Source organism: Dendropsophus ebraccatus, chromosome 15 (genome assembly GCF_027789765.1).
Source record: "Dendropsophus ebraccatus isolate aDenEbr1 chromosome 15, aDenEbr1.pat, whole genome shotgun sequence".
NCBI classification, from domain to species: Eukaryota; Metazoa; Chordata; class Amphibia; order Anura; family Hylidae; genus Dendropsophus; species Dendropsophus ebraccatus.
The window spans coordinates 20,100,074-20,120,632 of NC_091468.1; the positions used below are offsets into that span (position 1 = coordinate 20,100,074).

General features: G+C 43.3%; 1 protein-coding gene across 1 annotated transcript in view; it reads right to left on the bottom strand.

The window, feature by feature from the left end:
• PRKCE (protein kinase C epsilon) overlaps positions 1–20,559 on the bottom strand; it is a 302,560-nt gene that overhangs the window by 15,425 nt on the left and 266,576 nt on the right. The window contains exon 14 of the mRNA XM_069955442.1: positions 11,497–11,643. Coding sequence (XP_069811543.1) covers positions 11,497–11,643 — 147 coding nt within the window. The remainder of the gene's footprint in view (positions 1–11,496; positions 11,644–20,559) is intronic.

Genomic DNA, 20,559 nt, shown 5'->3' on the forward strand with positions numbered 1-20,559 from the left:
AAGTGACCCCAGTATATAGATAACACAGACAGGAGCATAGTGAAAGGTGACACCAGTATATAGATAATACAGACAGGAGCAAAGTGACAGGTGACCCCAGTATATAGATAACACAGACAGCAGCACAGTGACAGGTGACAACAGTATATAGACAACAGAGGTACACCCAGTAGCTGCTTCTCACATCTCAGCATCCCCCTCCCAATAGAATGACCTCCATAAAGGTCACTGAGCACATCCAGAAACCTTTCTCATTTATAAGAATGGGACAGGTCCAGTCTATTGTTCCTATAGTCCATGGGGCTTTATCTCTAAATGATTTTAAAATAGCTCTGATCATTTTAGTAAATCTTTGTATTCCCCGTGAAATCACAATTGTAGATCATCTTTTCTTACAGGTCTGTGATGTGTTTGTTCCTCTATACTTCGTACTAGAGGCATATGACTAAATAGCCAACAGGGTGTTACCTACTGGGTGTTCCTTACACTGTATAAAACAATCCTATCAAAGCTGGCAGTGCAGGAACACGCCCCCAACTGGTCACACCCAGTTGGTTATTTAGTCGTACATTTCTAGTCAGAATAACAGAGGAAAGACACATCACAAAGTTATAAAAAAAGATGCTCCTAAATAGATATTTAATGGGGAATACAAGTATTTACTAAAACAGACAGGTGAGGAGTGGGCATGGGTCTGATTTAAAGGCACAAGTACATGTTTATGCTTTGGTGCCGTGCTGAGAAAGTACTCCATACAACCATCACCCCGGTACAACATATTTATATGTATATGATAGTAAAATCTATATTGTAGGTTCTATGCACATCTGAATAAGCCTATGTTCACAAAGCATTGGGGTGAAAACGTTGCATATATACCAAATATAGATCTGGGTCCCCATTGATATAATAGAGGCCACAGAGTGTATTTTTGGTCTTCGGCAGGGTGTATGCTGCAATTACTGTGCACTAAAGTGCTGAGAACTGTGTTATATTCTATTCATTAGCCTAAACCCATAGAGTGATGCTAAAACCTACGATGAGTGCTGGGCCATACAATGGATACATAGAGGGAGATTTATCAAACATGGTGTAAAGTGAAACTGGCTCAGTTGCTCCTAGCAACCAATCAGATTCCACCTTTCATTTTCCAAAGAGTCTGTGAGGAATGAAAGGTGGAATCTGATTGGTTGCTAGGGGCAACTGAGCCAGTTTCACTTTACACCATGTTTGATAAATCTCCCCCGTAGTCGTTGGCCCACTGGAGATGAGGCATGTTCACAGAGTGGGCCTATTATGTATAAAAATACATTCAGTAATAACCCAAAGGTTGACATTTCCTATAAATTATGGAAAAGTAATACAAAGTTGGTTTGAATTAGCGGAACCACATCAAAGCTCCTCATATTCTTCTTCTAAAATGGGAAAAGAATCTGGAAATTGCCGTCCCCCTTTTTATTCCTATTAAACACAAATCCTGAGCTGCATAACGTCCCACAAGAGGACAATTAAAGACTTATTTCTGTCTTCCTGGGAGAGACAGAACATTGTTATGTGGGAATTCGTTTGCCTTCAGACTCATGGGACGCTTCTAAAAGGACAGACTGACATGCACACTTGTATCCTATTCTTCACAGACACATGGAATGGCCATTGTGTGGGGGTAGATACAGTATGATGACCGCTTGCTGGATGAACCTAACTTGGGTCTTATCTCACCTTAGCGCAAGTGATAGGAAGAAAAGAATCACCTGAACCATGAAGGTTCACACGTAGGCTCTTCCTAAAACATTGTCTTGTCTAAAACAGAGGGGGATTTGCAAGGATTTATGAGATATTGGCCCTTATGGTGCTTTGGACTAGACATAGGCCTTAGTAAGAAGCAGTACATACTTGATATTGCAGATTCCAGCATTTCGAGACATCAGGTAATAAGTGTAATAGATGAAGGGACGTCATAGCTGAGATAGCTTATTCTGGATGGTGGGGCTCAAGTTAAAATGGTTGAGAAGCCTTGTGCTAGGGGATCTTGTGGAGCCCCTAACAGAAGTACAGAGGTTTCATGGATGGTCCATACACAGCATAGGCCAACAATGTTTGATCAGTGGGACCATAATCCATGTCTGATGGGAGTGCCCACATGTCTGGAGCCACATTTACAAACTCATACTTATGATCAGATCAGGCATTCTTGAATGCTCCAATTGGAGAACCACCAAGGGACACTGGAAAACCCATGTACTTCATTTCCTTGGCAGCCAAAACCATTACCGCAAGGAGTTGGGAGACTCATACCATTCCTTTAGACTGAGATTTAGATGAATGTGCTGATTTTGATGAAAGCAGTGACTCGGCAGTGTACAGACGTCAACCAGACTGGGTTTAACCAGACAAGGTCAGTATAATTTCACTGGATGGGGACAAAAAATGTTTGCAAACAATCCTTTGATTGTAAGCGGTGTGAGTAAGTGACTCGATCACAGCCAAGTTATCATTACCTACATATTTATCATGGCCCTTCCATTATGTTTTCCATCATCTTGTTGTTTTTCGTTAATCCCAATCTATATCCCTTGATGAATCTGATAGCATCCAGGAGAAACATGTTGGAACCCAATTTGGAGATATACTTCAATGCTTTTTTCTCCATGAAGCCAGAAACTATTTAACATTTATGTGTATTTGGACTGTTGTTGTTTTTCTTTTTTTAGTTTTTTAGTTGTTTTTTTTTTATGCTTTTTAGTGCATACCTAATGCTTTGATGCTCATTGATACTCATGTGAACATAGCGCCTCCTTTGTTAATCCTCTATACCTTATTTACTGTGGTTTAACCAATCAGACAAAAATGATGATGTCAGCATCAGGAGAAGAATGCATTGATATTGTGGGAGGTACTGACTTGGCTTCTTGTGTCATAGTAGTGGGAATGCACATGAGTATATATATATATATATATTTATATATATATACATATATATATATATATATATATATATATATATATATATATATATATACACCTTGTTTCATCAAATGCCATCAATGGATGTGTATAATGATCCTCAGCATTCACCTTCCGCGAATACATGAAGAGTCTTGTTTTGTATGCTGGGAAGCAGACTGGGTGCCAGTATACATAGGCGTGGAGGCAATGGCAACTCTGTGGATCTCTCCTTGCTACAAACATTGAAGTTGACCTAAATTTGTTAGATTTATGTTGCTTTCAGGCTATATGTACTGTTGGGTCCAGACACCGCTGCCGCGTACATTCCCTGCCCCGATATGTTATTCCAGTTACCGCTCATCAGATGTAGATGTCAGCAGTTTTGCAAGTCACACAATCCCCCTTGAGACCCCTTGTCCCTCTGTCTTTTGGTTAAAGGGGTTATCCAGCGCTACAAAAACATGGCCACTTTTCCCCCTACTTATGTCTCCAGTTCAGGTGCTGTTTGCAATTTACTTCAATGGAACTGAGTTTCAAAACCCCACCCAAACTGGAGACAACAGTAGGGGGAAAGTGGCCATGTTTTTGTAGCGCTGGATAACCCCTTTAGCCTAAAAGAGTGGATTATGGCCAGTGGAAGGCGCCACCATTCTCCGGTTAGAATCAACCTCATGAGAAATTAGTCTCTTAAATTACCTATAGATAGTGACATCACTGCCATTCTTTGGCACGGACCTATTCAGTGAAAATCTGACCATAGATAATCCTCTACAGCGCTTAGATAACTGATGAATCAGTGAATATTGGGTAAAAGAAAACCAATGATTGGACAATAAAATGACCAGCTATGGTAGATAGACACAAACAAGTCAATTGGGTATCACATTCATGTCCCCTGTACACCTGGTTATAAAAGCTTGGAGGGAATCTGTCACCACGACAATGTTATCTAATCTATCACCATCATGTTATAGAGCAGGATGAGCTGAGCAGATTGATATATATCTTTGTATATCTAACTTATAACATACTGATTGAAATCCCTGATCATTCTGTGATAAGGAGTCCAGTGGGCGGTGTCACTCAATGGACTGGACTCTTTAGCCTGAAAACATCAGAGATTTCAATCAATAAATTACAAGTTATACTAAATCATTTCCTATAAAGATATATATCAATCCTCTCAGCTCCTCCTGCTCTATAACATGATGCCGATAGCTTAGGTAGCATTTTCACAGGTTCCCTTTAAAGGATCCATCTACATCAAGAATGATGACTTTTCATAGTGGCCAGCACAATTTAGCTTCTTACCAAAAGCAAAACAAAAGCACAAAACTAAAGCAAAAACCAAAACAGCACCACACATGTCTGCAGGCTGTGCATGGTACTGCATTTCAACACTATTCATGTTAATGGAGTTTAGCTGCAAACCTTTTGAAGGTCTGATGCTGTTTAGAAGGAAAGTATCCATGTTTTACAAGTCCTGGAACACATACTTGGTAAGGCTAAAGGTACGTGCACACTATGGAACCACGAGGGAAAATTCGTCAGGATTCCGTAATGTGCACATACCCCTTAACAGATATATGATCACCCAATTCAGTCTATTATCCTGAAAACCCTTGAGGTAAATGATAATTTTTACAGGATTCAACAAGGTCCAAATGACCTTTTGTATAAAATGCGTTTTTATATTAAACATATTTAAAAAAAAAAAATGTTGGTATTTTTTTTAAATTTTTCGTTTTCCTATTTATATATTTTAAAATAATTCTGGAATCTTGCATTTTTCATTCCAAACACTAGGCCTTAAGCTAAGCAGAAGCATCCTGTTCTGTCTGTGATGATAAGGAGGAGGCGATTGATAAGTGATCTGTACAGGATTACAGCAGAAGTTGACACCAGTAGGTAGAAAAGACGATAGATGAAACTTGCTGGTTGATACAGTTAAACGGGTTATTCAGCAAAAGAAAAAAAAACATAGTTGCTCTCTTACAAAAACAGCGCCACCCCTGCCCTCAGGTTGTGTGTAGTATTACAAGTCACCTCCATTTTCTTCAATAGAACAGAACTACAAAACGGCAGCTGCAAAGTGGCCGGGACTCCAAACCCCAGAGTACTGATCTGCATGATCCCACTCCCAGTGAGCCTGTAGATATTACTACTAAATACGCAGAAATGTCGCTGAGGATGAAGGTAAGAGACCTACCCTCATTCTCAGCAACCTGTACAGTAAAAGGGACGTATCAGCAAGTTAGCAAATTCTGTTAAATCAGCTAGTTTCATAAAGTTATATAGATTTGTAATTAAATTCTCCGGTCTTCCAGTACTTATCAGCTGCTGTATGTCCTACAGGAAGTGTTGTATCCGTTCCAGTCTGAAACAGTGCTCTGTGCTGCCACCTCTGTCCATGTCAGGAACTGTCCAGAGCAGTTGCAAAATCCCTATAGAAAACCTCTCCTGCTCTGGACAGAGGTGGCAGCAGAGAGCACTGTGTCAGACTAGAAAGAATACACCATTTCCTGCAGGACATACAGCAGCTGATAAGTACTGGAAGACTGGAGATTTTTAAAAAGAAGTAAATTACATATCTGCATAACCAGTTGCTTTGAAAGAAATACATTTTCGCTTTACACAATTTAGAATCAACTGCAAGAAATGATATTTTACTGCACAATCCCTTTACAAGGCTATCAATAGAAATACTAAATAGAATAGAGCACAATACTGCCCCCCAGTGGTACCCCATTAGTACTGGTGGCTGAATCAGTGTCTGTACCATTAATAACCACCCTCTGCTTACTATGACTATGACCTATTTAGATACACTACCCCCCCCCCTTCAATTGACCTAATGGCCACATTATACGTATTCCATAGACTGCCATATAAAGTATACATAGAATTTTGTAGTCAAAATGTAACACAAATGTTGGCAAAAGACAAACTCTTAGCGCCAGGCACTCAAACCTGCTGGACTGGGCACGGCACATAATAAGACAAGAGGTAATGCAGGTGTATAGCTCCAGCAGGGCAGACATGTATAAACAGGCTCGCCATGTGCATCGGGTCCTAGTTAAAATGTTCCATCTGAATTCCTTATTTCCGAGAACACCTTAAATTTTATTAGTGTTATTATACAGAATGAGTTTCCTCAAGTATTGAATGGCCTGGAAGGCTTCACACTTCTAGCGTCACAATGTACAGATCGAGGTAATGGATTGTGAAAGAGACTCTGGGCTTCACTTCTGCCGACCCAACTCTCCACTATTCCACATCAAACTCAAGTGGTTGAAACAATCTGCTGACTTCTGACTTCCGAGAACTGCTCTGATAAGTGATGCACAGAATCTTTTTTCTGTTTGCCCATTTACATAGGTCATGTCCTCACCCAGTGGCACTGTAACAATGCACCTGAGGTAGTGCCAATGGCTCATTCATCACACGGCATTAACAGACCCCAACATCACTATGGATCCTACAGGTCACAATAAACCAAGACCCAGACTAAACCCTAAAAATATAGGCCCCCAAACCATACCCTAGAACACATACGAACCCAGACCACTCCTCCTAATGAAATATGGAGCTCAGACCCTTTCTTTATAGGCCCCCAACTCTGACCCTCTTAAATACAGACCTTAGAAAAGGCCACTGACCAGACCCTGTAAACTTACCCCAGACCAGACCCCTCCAAACAAATAAAGACTCCAGGTCAGACCCATTAAACACACCCTTAAAGGGGTTATATGGTTAGGTAAAATATAAGTTAAATCATCCCCCTCCTGTAGACTAACTATACCTTCCATACTTGTTATTATCTATTCAGTCTCATTCCCCCAGTTCTGAGCTGCTGCTTTCTGCTGAAGGCACAAAAATCAGTGCCTGAGCTTTTCTCTCCATCTCCTCCTCCCCCTCTGTTCTGAAATAGCTGATGTAAACAAGTCCCTGGCAGGCTGTATCTGCAACTTTGTAGCTTCTTTGTAATGTTGGGAGGGTTAATCTGATGTGAAGTTGCTGATGAACTCACTGTGATGATCCTGCCCTACATTACAAAGTTGCAGATAGGGACTTGAATACATCAGCCATCTTGGAAGGGAGGGGAGAGTAGGGGGTGGTGAGTAGAGATGAGCAAATCTTTTGGACTTTTGGTCCGAAAGCAGTTCGCTCTATCGGCATGCCTGTGATCCCGGCCACATAGTTGTGCTCCCGGGAATATGCGGCCAGGATATTCCAGGGAATCGATCTGGAATTCCCTGGAATATCCTGGCCGTATATTCGCAGGATCGCAACTATGCGGCCGGGATCACAGGCATGATAATAGAGCACAGATGCCGTTGGACCAAAAGTCTGACGGTCCGCTCATCACTAGTGGTGAGCTGAGATGGACTGAACAGCTCAGATACAGTTTTCTGTGTCTTCAGCATAGAACAGCAGTTCGAAACTGAGGGAAGCACAGAAAAAGTAATGAAATGTATGGAATGAATTGCTACTCTCCCTGAGGGGGGATGATTCAACATATATTTTACCTAAATGGATAACCTCTTTAATAAATTCATATCCCAGACTACAGCCCCCAAAGAATTACAGACTCCAGACTAGACCCCCTAAATAAATGCAACCCCAGACCAGACTCCATAATAGAAACTAAGAGTAAACTTCTAAACCAAAACAGACTCCCCTGGCCCCCGCTGCGGTGCAGTTAGTGGTTTGCTCCGTGGTCCGATAAGACCATTAGGAGCACTGGGGTACCGTTAGGAGCACTGCCAGTCCCCATAGTGCCGATCCCTGCAGGTGACATCTGATAGCTTGGGAGTACCCATGTATGTATATCATTACTGGAATAGTGGAAATCTACACAGCAAAAATTTGGGGAATCAGAGGGGGGACTGAGCTTAGGGACCCCCATTGGAAGTGACTAGATACAGATTTTACCAGAAATGGTCGGGTAGCAGTATATATCTAAGACCTAATAAAGTCTAACAAATATGAAATCTGTCAAATACAAAAGGCAATTAAAAGCTTCATTAATCATATCCAAGGCATTGTGCCAAAGCAATCCCTGGCAGTGCCAACCCGAAACTGGCATGTTCTCCTTTATGAAGAGCAGTGGAGATGAGTGTAGAATATCAGGAGGATTAAGGGCACAATAATGGGAATATTACATCATGGGCACAGCGCTCCTGATTGTATCACAACAGGAATAATAGTAAACTAACGGCCACTCGCACCCATGAAACACGTCGCTTACGGCAACAAAACAAAACATTGCCATGGAGAAGTCACAGGAGGGCACCGGGGTGTATGACTTATTATATTAGACATGGTGGAAGTCATGGGTCACTATCTTAAAGAAATATGTGGGTGGAAAAAAGTCACTGGGGGCAACCCTAATGACTTGGGGAAAATGATGACAGGTTCCCTTTAAGAGCATTCATTTTAGAACATATCAGTGAACTTGTCATAGTGGGAGGTTTAGGATTAGGGTTTACTACTATAGTACAGACTAAAAGGGGTTATCCAGGATTTGTTAAATTTTGCAACTTTCTTCCAAAAAACAGCACCACCCCTGTCCTAAGGTGGAGTGTAGTATTACAACCAATGACTTGAGCAGGACATACAGCAGCTGATAAGTACTGGAAGACTTGAGACTTTATTTTATTTTTTTTAATAAAAGTAATTGACAAATCTGTATAACTTTCGTCCACGTAAGTTCTAAGCAATTGCGGATCTGCAAACACGGAGTACTTTGTAACAAAATAATTCCTATGGTGCAATTCACACATCTATTTTTGTGGATTTTATATTGCGGATCAGTATATTTTCAAGGATGAAATTCGTGATCAGCATTTTTTCCCCACAATCTGCAAAATATCATCCGTTGTGCATCAGTATTGTGCTCCGTATTTTGTGGATCCAGAAAAAAACAAAAACAAAAAGGAGGATGGCAGAAAGTGATGTCACTAGCTTCCCCAACCAGCCAGGAGGAGCTGAAATAGCAATGTCACAGACTTGCAGAACACAACTGCGGATGGTTTCGCGGAGTACTTAGGTGTTTCCCTAGCAAAATGTGGAGGCTTCCATAGATTTCTATTGGGGTGTCCGTACCACAATTGCGGGCCGCATCACAACCAGTCCTTTTTTATGTTGCAGATTACAGATCTGGAGAAATGGAGGATCTGTGAATTGCACCATAGGGCCATGTTCACGCAACGTATGTGTTGCATAAATCACGGCCGTTGTTGTAATTTGCAACAACGGCCATGATTTATACAACACATACATTCTATGTGAATGAATGGAATCCCGGCTATGGGGGAGGGCTGGCTACTATATGAGACTATTGGGGAGGGCTGGCTACTATATGAGACTATGGGGGAGGGCTGGCTACTATATAAGAGACTATGGGGGAGGGCTGGCTACTATATGAGACTTTGGGGGAGGGCTGGCTACTATATAATACTATGGGGAGGGCTGGCTACTATATGAGACTTTGGGGGAGGGCTAGCTACTATATGAGACTATGGGGGAGGGCTAGCTACTATATGAGACTTTGGGGGAGGGCTGGCTACTATATAAGACTATGGGGAGGGCTGGCTACTATATGAGACTTTGGGGGAGGGCTGGCTACTATATAAGACTATGGGGAGGGCTGGCTACTATATGAGACTTTGGGGGAGGGCTGGCTACTATATAAGACTATGGGGAGGGCTGGCTACTATATGAGACTTTGGGGGTGGGCTGGCTACTATATAAGAGACTATGGGGAGGACTGGCTACTATATGAGACTATTGGGGAGGGCTGGCTACTATATAAGAGACTATGGGGGAGGGCTGGCTACTATATGAGACTTTGGGGGAGGGCTGGCTACTATATAAGGGACTATGGGGAGGACTGGCTACTATATGAGACTTTGGGGGTGGGCTGGCTACTATATAATACTATGGGGAGGACTGGCTACTATATGAGACTTTGGGGGTGGGCTGGCTACTATATAATACTATGGGGAGGACTGGCTACTATATGAGACTTTGGGGGTGGGCTGGCTACTATATAAGACTATGGGGAGGGCTGGCTACTACATGAGACTATTGGGGAGGGCTGGCTACTATATAAGAGACTATGGGGGAGGGCTGACTACTATATGAGACTATGGGGAAGGGCTGGCTACTATATAGGAGACTATGGGGTAGGGCTGGCTACTGTATAATAGACTATGGGGGAGGGCTGGCTACTATATGAGACTATTGGGAAGGGCTGGCTACTATATAAGAGACTATGGAGAGGGCTGACTACTATATGAGACTATGGGGGAGGGCTGGCTACTGTATAATAGACTATGCGGGAGGGCTGGCTACTATATAAGAGACTATGGGGGAGGGCTGTCTATTATATGAGACTATTAAGGAGGGCTGGCTACTATATAAAAGACTATGGGAGAGGGCTGACTACTATATGAGACTATGCGGGAGGGCTGGCTACTATATAATAGACTATGGGGAGGGCTGGCTACTATATAAGAGACTATGGGGGAGGGCTGGCTACTATATAATAGACTATGGGGAGGGCTGGCTACTATATAAGAGACTATGGGGGAGGGCTGACTACTATATGAGACTATTGGGGAGGGCTGGCTACTGTATAATAGACTATGCGGGAGGGCTGGCTACTATATGTGACTATGGGGAGGGCTGGCTACTATATGAGACTATGGGGGAGGGCTGACTACTATATGAGACTATGGGGAAGGGATGGCTACTATATGAGACTATGGGGAGGGCTGGCTACTATATAGGAGACTATGGGGTAGGGCTGGCTACTGTATAAGAGACTATGGGGGAGGGCTGGCTACTATATGAGACTATTGGGAAGGGCTGGCTTCTATATGGGACACTTGGGGTGCTGGCTACTATTTGGGCACCATTGAGAGGGCTGGCTAATATGTGGGTTAATTTTGGTTGGGTTGGCTACTACATGGGGTAATATTGGGGGAGGGTTGGCTATTACATGGGTTGGGGTTTAATCATATCATAGCAATTTATCATGTCATTTATCATAGTGCACAGCGCTAGGAAACACACCACTGACAGTGCCAGGAACACCGAATGCTGCTCTGACAGTGCCAGGAACACCGCACGCCACTCTGACAGTGCCAGGAACACCGCACGCCACTCTGACAGTGCCAGGAACACCGCACGCCACTCTGACAGTGCCAGGAACACCGCACGCCACTCTGACAGTGCCAGGAACACCGCACGCCACTCTGACAGTGCCAGGAACACCGCACGCTACTCTGACAGTGCCAGGAACACCGCACGCTACTCTGACAGTGCCAGGAACACCGCACGCTACTCTGACAGTGCCAGGACCTCCACATTTGCATTTCAATAATTATTAAAGTTGGCCAGCGACTTTGTCCGATTTATATAACTTTGGCCCACTGTGTATTTGAGTTTGACACCCCTGATTTGACATAAAAGTGCTATAAAACGGGTCCTGCCCCCCTGGAATCCATATTGTCCACTGTAAAGGGCTTTGCGTCTACTTACAATTCGTGGTTTGAATGGCGGTTTGATTTTCCTCTGCTCTAGAAGTACCCAGTCAATTTCTTTGAAGAACGGATGCTGTTTAATGGCTTCTTCTAGCCCCTGGGACGGCACACATCCAAGCCGCTTGTTTGGATTCTTGGTCATAAACTACAGAAAGAAAATATTTCAATTATTAGTCGATGTATAAAATCTCTGCAATGCCAGCCAAGAACCCAGGTGTAGGTACTACCCCCACATAGGAGCTTCCTCCACCCAATCCTCCAGATATAATATTATTCGGACATCGAATGGCGGTATTATTTAAAGGGGATGCTCACCAAAAAATTATTTTCTTTCAAATCATCTAGTGCCAGAAAGTGCGAGAGATTTGTAATTTACTTCTATTGAAAAATCTCAAGTCTCCTAGTACTTATAAGCTGCTGTATGTCCTGCAGGAAATGGTGTATTCTTTCCAGTCTGACACACCGTTCTCTGCTGCCACCTCTGTCCATAAGAGGAACTGTCCAGAGCAGGAGAAGTTTTCTTTGGGGATTTGCTCCTGCTCTTGACAGTTCCTGACATGGACAGAGGTGGCAGCAAAGAGCACTGTGTCAGACTAGACCACTTCCTGCAGGGCATACTGCAGCTGATAAGCACTGGAAGACTTAAGGTTTCTTTTTTAATACAAGTAAATAACAAATCTCCCTGTAGTAATCCTGTACATGTACAGTATTAGGCTATGTTCACACTACGTATCTTTCCGGCCGTAGTGCGAACCGCGAATATACGCACGTAGTTTTGAGGTTGATGCGTTCGCTTGAAAGTATACGATATACGGCCGCACAATGCACACTACGTATGAGCTTACGGCCGGATCGTATACGGCGCCGTGAAAAATGAACAAGACCATTGTTTGAGGCCGGAACTGTTCCAACTCACATCCGTGGATTTCCATGCGGTCCCGTACAAAGTACTTTTTTCAGCCAAATTGAACTTGATTTTTATATTAAAAGGTTCTGTGTGGTTTACGGGGCTGGGCGAAGATTTCCAAGTAAATGACCTTCCTCAGATCGCTTTGAAACAAGCGAGGGAAGCATAACTGTACTACGGGAGTATGTTCGCAATTCGCCCGCATGTCTATTTTTCACACGGCCGTAGTTTCAGCCGCACATGTCCGGCCACGTACGAACTACGGCCGGACATATACGTAGTGTGAACATAGCCTTAAATTGGAAATGTTAGGCAGTATTATTTATGTACTCCATGGCATTAATATGGGGGCACTGTACAATAGTGTAACGGTGTAACATAACAAACACTACTGTTTTACAAAATTGCCAAAAAATATTAAAGAAAAAAAAAAAGACAAAGTTTAGCAGTGGGACTGTGTAACTGTGAGACTTTGCTATACACAGGTTCCTTACTCCCTGACACTGCTTAGCAGGAAATGTCTATGTCCGGAAAGGTGATGACGACTCTAGTGAAGCTGGGCTACCATTCCTGGCTGACATACCACCCTGACCTGCTAGAAAGACGGGTCGATTCTATACCATTGTCTGTCGGTCCATTTACACAGAAAGATTATCTGACAGATTATCTGCCAAAGATTTGAAGCCAAAGCCAGGAATGGATTTGAAAAGAGGAGAAATCTCAGGCTTTCCTTTATGACCTGTTCCCTGTTTATCCCGCACACTTACTATTTAGTGTAATACATAAAATATTTCCCCAATACAAGCCCCCCCCACCTTATTTTCCTCCAACAACACACAGTAGTGGAAGGGGCACAGGCAGAAAGCGATCCATTGCACCAAATGCAATATTACATTGTAAAAAAATTCCGCCTTAAACGACTTGTTTCTGGCTAAAGTACTGTAAGTCCAACCAGTGTCTGCTCGCACAATGTAAGGAAATCAAGTGTTCCAAGTCTAATCCCTTGTTAGCATTCTCCAGTAAACTGCACAGACGCCTTGGAGCTTCCGCTGCCTTTCCTGTAGAACACAACAACATAACTGGGCTATGTGACTGGGATCACAGAGTGACCAGCTCTGCTGCTATTAATAATTGGGAGACAATGGCTTTCTAGGCATCACAGACGTTTAACTGTACAAGCTCAACGATCTCTTTATTATTAATGTCAAGGATAAATTGTCAATTAGATACTCATCATGGACACGGCTCAAAGCGTCATTTTTTTATTGCTTCAGGACATGTAAAATGAAAAAAAAAATGCAAATAGTCTTCATTAAAAAAATTCATTTTGTGACTATGGCTGTTAAGCAAACTTACATTGTCTCCATGGTAACAGACAACTAGCAGAGCTTGTGTAGTCAGGTATTGAGTCATACTTGCTTCTATCAGTTCTTGGATTCCCAGTTATAAAGCAAGAACTAATTGAAGAGCTTTTGACCAGATACTTGCCAACAATCCCAATTTTAGTGAAGTGCTTCCATAATTGGGCTGTAGGAGAGTATAAACTCATGCAATCCCTCTGGGACTGGGCTTAAAGGTTTTTTCCCTCAAAGCAAAGTTGGTAGAAAAGTGAATATATAATATGTGTAAAGACGTAGAAATATGCAGTTTATTTGGAATGAATGACTTACATCACTGTACTGTTCTTCTCCCCCCATGAATCTGATCACTTCCTTGTTTCCTCTCTGTCATGCAACAGTACACTATATATATATATATATATATATATATATATATATATATATATATATACACTCAGCGGCCACTTTATTAGGTACACCATGCTAGTAACGGGTTGGACCCCCTTTTGCCTTCAGAACTGCCTCAATTCTTGGTGGCCTAGATACAACAAGGTGCTGGAAGCATTCCTCAGAGATTTTGGTCCATATTGACATGATGGCATCACACAGTTGCCGCAGATTTGTCGGCTGCACATCCATGATGCCAATCTCCCGTTCCACCACATCCCAAAGATGCTCTATTGGATTGAGATCTGGTGACTGTGGAGGCCATTGGAGTACAGTGAACTCATTGTCATGTTCAAGAAACCAGTCTGAGATGATTCTAGCTTTATGACATGGCGCATTATCCTGCTGAAAGTAGCCATCAGATGTTGGGTACATTGTGGTCATAAAGGGATGGACATGGTCAGCAACAATACTCAGGTAGGCTGTGGGGTTGCAACGATGCTCAATTGGTACCAAGGGGCCCAAAGAGTGCCAAGAAAATATTCCCCACACCATGACACCACCACCACCAGCCTGAACCGTTGATACAAGGCAGGATGGATTCATGCTTTCATGTTGCTGACGCCAAATTCTGACCCTACCATCTGAATGTCGCAGCAGAAATCGAGACTCATCAGACCAGGCAACGTTTTTCCAATCTTCTACTGTCCAATTTCGATGAGCTTGTGCAAATTGTAGCCTCAATTTCCTGTTCTTAGCTGAAAGGAGTGGCACCCGGTGTGGTCTTCTGCTGCTGTAGCCCATCTGCCTCAAAGTTCGACGTACTGTGCGTTCAGAGATGCTCTTCTGCCTACCTTGGTTGTAACGGTTGGCTATTTGAGTCACTGTTGCCTTTCTATCAGCTGGAACCAGTCTGCCCATTCTCCTCTGACCTCTGGCATCAACAAGGCATTTCCGCCCACAGAACTGCCGCTCACTGGATGTTTTTTCTTTTTCGGACCATTCTCTGTAAACCCTAGAGATGGTTGTGCGTGAAAATCCCAGTAGATCAGCAGTTTCTGAAATACTCAGACCAGCCCTTCTGGCACCAACAACCATGCCACGTTCAAAGGCACTCAAATCACCTTTCTTCCCCATACTGATGCTCGGTTTGAACTGCAGGAGATTGTCTTGACAATGTCTACATGCCTAAATGCACTGAGTTGCCGCCATGTGATTGGCTGAATAGAAATTAAGTGGTAACGTGCAGTTGGACAGGTGTACCTAATAAAGTAAGGGTTAGGTACTCTGGTGAAGATATTTTTCTTTCAAATAAACTGGTTTCAGAAAGTTATAAAGATTTGTAATTTAAAAATCTAAAGTCTCCCCATACTCACAGCCGCTGTATGTCCTGCAGGAACTGGTATATTCTTTTCAGTCTGACACAGTGCTCTCTGCTGCCACCTCTGTCCATGACAGGATCTGTCCAGAGGAGTAGTAAATCCTCATAGAAATCCTCTCCTCCTTTGGACAGATCCTGACATGGACAGAGGTGGCAGCAGAGAGCACTGTGTCAGACTGGAAAGAATGCCCACTTTCAGCAGGACATACAGCAGCTGACAAGTACTGGAAAACTTTTTTTAAATAAATTTTTAAATAAAAGTAAATTACCAATCTGTATAACTTTCTGAAACCGGTTGATCTGAGAGATAAAGATTTTTACTGGAGTACCCCTTTAATCTATCAAAACCATGGAGGTTTTTTAAAATCTTATAAACCAACAGGTACACTTTACCTACACTATATTACAGTGTATTCATATTGCTGTATGTAAAGTACAACAGTTATAATATTATCATACTCTAATTTTGTAATCTCACGTATAACATGGAATACTCTAGAAGTAAAAGCTTAAAATAAAACCGACCCTATATTTCCCCCGTTACAGAGAGCAGAAATTTCACAAGTCCCTATCCTGAAGATTACATTGTATTCTGGCTTAACTCCAAACCCCAGGAGTCTTACATATTCAATGGCTTTAAATCCAGAAATAATCCTCCTGTTTACATGTTCCGTGCATCATTACTGTGTTATTCTGTCCACACCTTGCTTTTATCAGCGGGACATGTTTACTTGTATGGGGAACCTTCCAGAGCCTTGTGTGAATAGGTGGCATTTGCCAAATAGCTTATTTTATATTTAGTAGCTACTCAGGGGTGTATATAGACATCTATGTATCCAATAGCAAAACACTGTTGTGACTCCGCCCCTTCTATGTTCTCATATGCTCCTCCCTTTTTAGAAACGGTCAGCAATGCTACTAGTTACAATCCTGTGAACCAGGGAATAAAAACTATGCTAATTCCAGAAAGTAAACAAATAGGAAATGTAGCACTGTCAGTAGAAGGATGTGCATAATTCTCATCGCTGAGAAAAAAAAAAAAGAGAAACACATATTTTGCAGAAAGTGGATTGGAGATTTTAAGGGGTTGTCTGGATTTTTCCCCCCAAAGAATTTAGAATTTAACAGATAGGGCGACATGTATCAACACAAAAAGGCCTACTTTTTTGCGGAAAGGGGCGATTTGCGAATATTTTATTCCCAAATGGCCATTTTGCGAATAAAATATTATAAAAAACGTCGGACTAAATAAATGTCCCCCATAGAGTAGATAGAGGAGACAATAGCAGCTCCCTGTGGAATGACCTCTTCAAAAGTCACAGAGTGTGCTCAGTAATGTTTCAAATTCATCTCAAGGGGACAGAGTCTGTCTATGGTCGTCTATGTCCATGAGTCTTGCTGTAAAGCATGTCACTAAGTGCCGTTAAAAACAGTTCAGGCAAGATGGCAATCTATTATATGGGATACTGAAATATTTACATCTATAATAAAAAAAAATTATACTTTCCCACTGACAGGACCGTTTAATGATCTCCTTACAGATTCACAAGATAACAAGGAGCAGGCATAATATCTTACTAGTCACCAAAGATGAAAGTCTTCCATCCAGGGTTCTGATTTATGGCTGGAATTAGATATTTCCAGGAACAGAAAGAAATGTTATTTTTGTCCCTAAATAAGTGAAGTGATGTAAAAATACTGGACAGATTTATGAGTCTTCTCATCCTATGTATATGTACTGCACTTTACTGCCATATATATTACTTAATAAATCTTTTTGTCTCTTTTTCTGTGTGTAATGAGGAATTTAGCACAGAAGACAATGGCTGCTATGTAACAGAAGGGCATATTGTTCCCTCTTGCACCAAGACCTGCGTGTGACTACAATTAACAGTAAAAAAAATTATAATAATAAAGCGGTACTCTACTGAGAAAAAAACTAGTTTCAGAACGTTGTATAGATTTGTAAATTATTTCTATTAAAAAAATCTTGTCTTATAGTACTTATCAACTACTGTATGTCCTGCAGGAAGTTGTGTATTCTCTCCAGACACAGTGCCATCTGCTGCCACCTCTGTCCGTGACAGAAACTGTCCAGAGTATCAGCAAATCCAGACAGAAAACCTCTACTTCTCTGGACAGTTCCTGTTATGGACAGAGGTGGCAGCAGAGAGCACTGCGTCAGACTAGAAAGAATACACCACTTCTTGCAGGACATACAGCAGCTGATAAGTACAGGATAATTTACAAATCTCTATAACTTTCTGACACCAGTTCATTTGAAAACCTTTTTTTCCCTCTGGAGTGCCCATTTAAATTGTAAAATTATAAAAGAGTAAAGAAGCTATACTTACCCCTCCACGCTCCCCATATGTCTTCCTATGGGTCTCAGGTGTCCCCTGGAGACGATCCTGCTACTACTTCCGAGGCGGGCTAGTCTTGATATAGACAGCCCGCACAGCCAATCACTGGCCACAGTGCTTTCTCGTCTCAGTCAGTGATTGGCTGAGTGGGATGTCACCCACGAGACGATTCTGCCTCAGCAGTGGAGACAGGATCATCTCCAGGTGACACCAAAGACCTGTAAAGCACAGGAGGAGAGTGGAGAGGTAAGTATGGCTTTAAGAGCTTTGCTTTGGTTTAAGAGCTCCCAGTAAAGGGTGGGAGGGGAAGCAGGGGGGTGGCGTGGTCTGCATAACGGGGTCTACAGAGCTGTACACTGACCCAGAAAGTCTCTCTCACCTTCTAAATCATGGCAGATGCACTTACGGTTGGGGCTTGCATCAGGGGACAGGATTGTGGAGGTAATCTCTCCATAGCTGTAACCCCTCTCTCCCCGGACAGAGAGTGCTGCATGTATGTGCCCACATCTGCCCTGCTCATTTCCTCATGCTCCCTGCAGTCTCTGTCAGCCCTTGTGTTTCCATCCTCTCCATTCCTGCTATAATGTGCCTGTGCTTATACTCAGCCACTCACACTACTGTATAGAAAAGTTTCTGACATTGTCCTCCTGCACAGCTCTGTGATTTACTTCCTGATTGGTCCATGCTGAACACCCCCCCTCCCTTCCTCATTGCTGTCATGTGAACACACAGACCCCTGTCAGCAGCCCTGCTTCTCTATTCTAGCCTGTTGTACTACACTACTGCATTATGGGGATCTGCAGTCCCATCCTGTATCTACAAACTGCTGCTGTGTTATCAGGTTTATGCCCTTACTATGCGTTATACTCCACATGCTGATTGCTATACTGTACAGTAACTTATAATATCACATATTCTGCTGTTTCTGAATGTTTGTTTCATTAGTTTTACATGTTATTCAGAATAAAAAAATCATTATTTTGGGATGTGGCACCAATTGTCTGCATTTCTATGATTTCTTATAGGAAAATTTGCTTTGGTTTAGGAGTGGATTTGGATTACAAGTTGGATTACGGTCCGAGACAAATGACAGTAACACTTTCAGGTAGTATACAATTAGCCCAGGCTGTATAAATAAAGCACCAGATTTATCAATGGGCTTTTGATCAGTTTTGCATATTCTGCATACACTGTTATCAAACTTTACATTAGTACTGGTATTTCATGGGCGCTGCGAGTATTTGCTAAAACCAACAGGTCAGGAGTGTATAATCCTAAAATGTTGCCACACAGTATGCCCCTTTATCATGTTAGCCAAGTCAAAAAAATTACAAATTACATCTAAAAACCCATAAGAAAGGCGGTGCCACCAGCTGTCATCATGGGGGCGGCAGTGGCGCAGCTATAGGTGTCGCAGCGGTCGCCATGGCGACCGGGCCCCTACGCTAGGGGGGCCCGCACGGCCCCCCTTGCCACTTGTCTCTGAGAATCCCGAGAAGCTGCGGCCGCGCAGCTTCTCGGGATGCAGAGATCGCTTTGATGTTCCGCCCGCACAGTGAGCGGGCGGAACATTAAAGCGATCAGAATACAGGAGCAGGACCTGGCAGCGTCCTACTCCTGTATTCCCTCCCATAGGCTGCCGGCACTTCATACCAGCAGCCTATGGGAGGCCAAAACGTGACCTCTCCGGCAGGCGTGATGATGTGACATCATCACACCTGCCGGAGATCACGTCCCTGCGGCTCGCAAGATTGAGCCCGAAGAGGAGGAAGAGCTGCTGCCTGCACAGCGCGGATTAGGTGAGTAGGATGTTTGTTTTTTTAGGGGCACCTCTGGGGACATTATTAGTTCATGGGGGGCACCTCTCGGGGCATTATTAGCTCATGGGGGCACCTCTGGGGGCATTATTAGCATATGGGGGAACCTCTGGGGGCATTATTAGCTCATGGGGGCACCTCTGGGGGCATTATTAGTATATGGGGGCACCTCTGGGGGCATTATTAGTATATGGGGGCACCTCTGGGGGCATTATTAGTATATGGGGGCACCTCTGGGGACATTATTAGTTCATGGGGGGCACCTCTCGGGGCATTATTAGTATATGGGGGGCACCTCTGGGGGCATTATTAGCTCATGGGGGCACCTCTGGGGGCATTATTAGCATATGGGGGAACCTCTGGGGGCATTATTAGCTCATGGGGGCACCTCTGGGGGCATTATTAGCATATGGGGGAACCTCTGGGGGCATTATTAGTATATGGGGGCCCCTCTGGGGGCATTATTAGTTCATGGGGGCACCTCTGGGGGCATTATTAGCTCATGGGGGCACCTCTGGGGGCATTATTAGCATATGGGGGAACCTCTGGGGGCATTATTAGCTCATGGGGGCACCTCTGGGGCATTATTAGTATATGGGGGCACCTCTGGGGGCATTATTAGTATATGGGGGCATTATTAGTTCATGAGGGCACAGCAGGGGGCATTATTAGTTCATAGGGGCACAGCAGGGGGCATTATTAGTATATGGGGGCACCTCTGGGGGCATTATTAGCTCATGGGGGCACCTCTGGGGGCATTATTAGCTCATGGGGGCACCTCTGGGGGCATTATTAGCTCATGGGGGCATCTCTGGGGGCATTATTAGTATATGGGGGCACCTCTGGGGGCATTATTAGTTCATGGG